General features: G+C 44.1%; 1 protein-coding gene across 1 annotated transcript; it reads right to left on the bottom strand.

The window, feature by feature from the left end:
- Nucleotides 1-1,179: 1,179 nt before the first annotated feature.
- On the bottom strand, nt 1,180-4,209 carry LOC108449679 (olfactory receptor 6F1-like). Its single transcript, XM_017746492.1, is given in 3 exon segments — nt 1,180-1,971; nt 1,973-2,134; nt 2,136-4,209. Coding segments are annotated over 3 exon segments (864 nt in total). The 5' UTR covers nt 2,418-4,209; the 3' UTR covers nt 1,180-1,551.
- Between the last annotated feature and the right edge of the window lie 351 nt (nt 4,210-4,560).

Here is a 4,560-nt window from a genome sequence, read left to right as displayed (position 1 = left end):
CACAAGGAATCAATTAACAAGAACCTATGTTACTGTTGGCTTTGGGGGTGAGTTGTAACAGCCCTGGTCCAAAGACAGCTCTTGCTGCAGAAATAAATCTATCAGGGAGAAGAGTAATTTCCTCAGTCATTTTCCTCCCAGTGCCTTACTAGTGGGGCCGTGGGATAAAAATACAAGTCAGTGGGAAATAAAAAGATGGAGAAAAGAAAGAAGAGGGAAAGGAGATTTCTGTTAAAATAATTGGAAGCTTTTAGGGATGAGAATGATCGAAGGAGAAACATTTACAGTTGCTACTGGGTTTTTTTATTATCCTTATTACTATTATTTCTCCACTTTTCTTTTTTCTTTCACTAATTGCTGCCTGTGCTTTCCAAGATGAGGACAGGCAAGGCTAAGGTGTGCTACCTGCTTCCATCATTTTGGTTCACAGCCTGAAGAGACAGGCAAATACAATTGTATTTGTAGCCTGAGACAGAAGCAAAAGAAACAGCACATTTGGTCCACTTGGAAAGGGAGAAAGAGCTTTCCATCATCACCTGAATTTCCAGTGGTAACAGGGACTCACTGCCAATCTGGCAGCACAAATGGCTTCTGGAAAGACAGCTTGGTTTATTTTCAGAGATACCTTGAGGCTGCACTGCTGGCACACATTTATTGTGTTCTGGAAGTGTAGCATAGGCATGTCCTGAACACCAGAGGGTTGGACGTGGCCAGTTGCTGTATTATGACTGTGGCAGAGAGGTCAGGGGTGGGGAGTGTGTAAATTTTCCACCTCTAGGCAGTTGTGGTGGTTATTTTCACTTTGATGAGTGAAATTCTTTTGGTTGATGCAAGCGAAGTTTGTGAAGATTGTGTAATGAATATTTATATTAATGCTAATTATCTTAGCTAAGAGCTGAGAACAGTTCCATTTCATTCTAACAGAAGTGTTTCTTTGGAATCTGAGATGTCTCTGAAGCTTTGCTTTTTTGCTAGACTGGGGAAGACAGTCCTGGACAAGACCTTTGGACAGAGTTGTTTGTCTGCCTCGATAAAGCCTTTGTCAAGATGTTCTTCACCTCTGTGTTTCTGAATGTGTAGATGAAGGGGTTTAGTAGTGATGTTACAGCTCTGTTTAAGATGGTGACTGTTTTGGTCGCTTCTGTCAGGAAAATTAATCCACAAACACCAAAGGTTTATGTCCAAAAAGGAGACAGAGGAGTTCTGTTACTTTATTCAAATAAAGGGAGAGGTCATGGGCATTTCCCATGGGGTCTCTCAAGTTGCTAAGAGAACGCAGCCTCCTTTTTATCCTAATTTCCTGGCCGCATTTCCTTCTCTCTTTCCCCATTGGCTGAGGTACTTGAGAGGTACAGACTTCCCAAATCGCTTAATACAAACCCCCTTTCTAAGGTGTACCCCACCCCTATTCTTTTCCTTGTGTCTCTGTTCTTTTTCTCTAAATCCAGGGATTAGCACAGTCTTGAGTGAATAACAGTCTGTGTCATTAGTGGAATTCCTATGGAATTTATGGTTCCTCCCATTGCTTCTTTCACCTCTCAGTATCTGGCTTTATCTACCATCAGGCCCAGTTTGTTTGTAAAGACAGCTCTTTCTCATTCCTTTCAGTTCCAATGGAGCTTTGATGGACGGCTTGACATGGAGGAAGATGGTGAAGCAGTACCAAATAATTACTACAATGAGATGGGAAGAAAAAGTGGAGAAGGATCTTTGCCAGCCTTGAGCAGATGGGATCCTCAGTACAGTGGAGATGATAGAAATATAGGCGATCAGGGTAATGACACAGGAACCGAGGATGACAATGGCAAACAGGACAAAACACACCAGTTCAACAAGTGTGATATCTGTGCAGGAAAGAGTAATCCAGGGAGAGATATCACAGAAGAAATAGTTGATGATATTAGAGCCACAGAAAGACAACCTGGAAGTCAAAGGCGCTGGCACTGAAATGACCAGGAAACCACCCACCCAAAGAGCCCACTGCCAGCCCCCTGGACAGAGTGCTGGTCATGATGGTGCTGTAGCTCAGGGGGTAACACACAGCCAAATAGCGATCATATGCCATGGCTGCAAGGAAGAAATATTCTGTACAACCAAACGAGAAGACAAAGTACATCTGAAGGAGGCAACCTGTTGAAGGAAATGGACTGGCTTTGTGACACAAGATTGGCCAGTGTCTTTGGAATGCAGGCAGTTGTGAACCAGATCTCCAGGAAGGCAAAATTGCAGGGAAAATAATACATAGGGTGGTGGCGTGGATGGTGAGTACTCACAAACACAATAATGCAGAGATTGCCCATGACTGTCAGGACATACACAGAGCGGAAGAAGACAAACAGGAACACTTGCAGGTGTTGAGAGCTAAGGAATCCAAACAGGATAAACTCCTTCACTTGGGTGTGACTTCTGTTACACATTCAGCCTGAAACAGCAAACCCCACAGACTCCAGGGGCTGGGGATGCAGAAAGCAAAGGCAACCATGGAGAAACCTGATTCACGCTCCCTTGGTGTCAAGGGGAACAAGGTGTCCAGCATAAATGTCACAGAGTTGATACCTGCTCCAGCCTATCATGGCTTTGGCACTTTGATATGAGATGGGACAATGATGTCTTCTTCTTCAGAGCTGGTCATTGTCAAGGGAGAGAAACGGCCACTTCTAGGCTGCAGCTGGCTCCCCACCAAACCCTTTGCTGCTGCTGGCTAATGAATCACATCTCAGCCTGGATCTCTGCTCACCAGCTATGAGGAGACATCACAGACTGTCTCAGATGGAGGAACTTGTGATGGAGCTCAATAAGCTCTTGACGCCTGTAATGAGCTGGGCAGAACCCAAGCAAGTTCAACATTTGCTCTCTAACAGACCAGGGTAAAGAAAATAAGAGAGAAACAAACCTCGGTATTTAACAATGACTATTCTCCCCTAGCCTTTCCTTAAGATAGCCTAAAGTCAAAAGGGATTTCATTTAAGGTTTTGAAGGTATGCCCCAAGGGAGAAGACAGAAAAAAACCCCAGAAATCAGAAAAAAAATTAATATATTTGATCCATTCAATTTTAAGTGCAGATTGTAAAAGCTTTGCCAAAAAAAGACAGTTCTTTTAATGGCTGCAAAATTTCCCACATCATCCATCAGTTTGTATGCCCATTCTTCATGCCTGCACACACCAATCCCTCCATTCCTCTCCCCACCTTTTAAACTGTAGTCTATTGGCCTATTTTAAATCTATTGACTGGAAGGTCTGGGACTGTGCTGTTCACTTCATCCAGGCCAAGTGCACAAGTGGATGAGACAGTGTTATTTAATTTCTTTGCCTAAACCCCTGGAGTCACTGTCTGCTGAGAATTACACTCTTCTCCTGTTATGGTGTCCTGAAATCAGGGGTTGTATTTGTGCTGCTCATGGGGATCAGGAAATTTTCCACCTCACTCCTGCAGTGCTTTTTTTCATCTGAATAGCATCTGTGTTTGTCCAAGGGGTCTCCAGAATGGTGAAAAGTGTTGTGTTCACTTTCAGGAGTTCCTATCTCTGCCAGGGATTTGGAACAGAGGTCATTACAAATCTCTTAGAGTTGACAAAGTTGTAGAGAACAACATTGCAAAATTGCAACAAGATTACAGAGTTTAATGGAAGGGCTTTTAGAAGAGAAGGTAGCTTTGCTCTAAAACTGAACTAAAGGAGAAAGAGTTTCCCACACGCATATTCTTTCTGTCTTGCTCCCTAGTCTCAGGGAGGGTGTCTCCAAGGAGCCTGCCCAATAGCCAGACCCCACAGTGCCAGCATTCACCTTGTCTGTGAGGCTTCCAGATCCCCTGTGATGACATCTGAGGCGAGGAATGCCAGGCTTTCCATCACGCCCACACTTCCTGGGCTCTTCCTAGGCTGGCAGTCACGTTCTGGTTTTCAGTCTCCCTTCTGGTACCTCTCAGGTAGAGGCACCTCTCACAGAGGTCCTTGACTCTCATCTCTGAGACAGACTGGCTTTGCTGTTCTGAGCCTTCTTGTCTGTGTGTGTTATAATTCTGTAGTGGTTTGGTCCAAAATACTCATTACTGTTTACCTTCTGTGAGATAAGAATTAGGAGAAAAGCAAAGCAGGTACAAATCTTGAGAGAATATATAGAAGTTTACTAATAGACCAAAAAGGAGGAAGAAAAAAACCAAAATAAAATCACACCACACCTTCAGAACACTTCTCCTCCCCCCACCTTTCTCCCTTCTCCCACTGACAATGTAAAAAGACAACCCTTGAGATGTTCAGTCTGTTTACCACTTCCATAATAACCTTGTTCAGTTCATTTAGGAAGAGGAGTCTCTGTTGCTCATACTGTGGTTCTCTGCTCACTTCAGTATCACAAGACAGCCGCCTGGGTTGGTTTTCTGCTTGCATAATGTGGGAGTCCCTTCCCACAACTTGCCGCTTTTCCCACAGCTGCTTTCGAGGGTCCAATCTTGAGCTAATGGGTACCATTTTAAGGTTGAGCCGTTCAGAAACAAAAGTTCTCTTCACCCATCTCTGGGAGCATTTCATCTCTAAGAATAGAGGCCCTCCCTTTCCCTGGGA

The sequence above is a fragment of the Corvus brachyrhynchos genome, unplaced genomic scaffold, assembly GCF_000691975.1.
Source record: "Corvus brachyrhynchos isolate BGI_N302 unplaced genomic scaffold, ASM69197v1 scaffold19, whole genome shotgun sequence".
Lineage (NCBI taxonomy): Eukaryota > Metazoa > Chordata > Aves > Passeriformes > Corvidae > Corvus > Corvus brachyrhynchos.
Note: the sequence above shows the minus strand (reverse complement) of the source record. Positions and strands in the feature narration are given on the sequence as shown.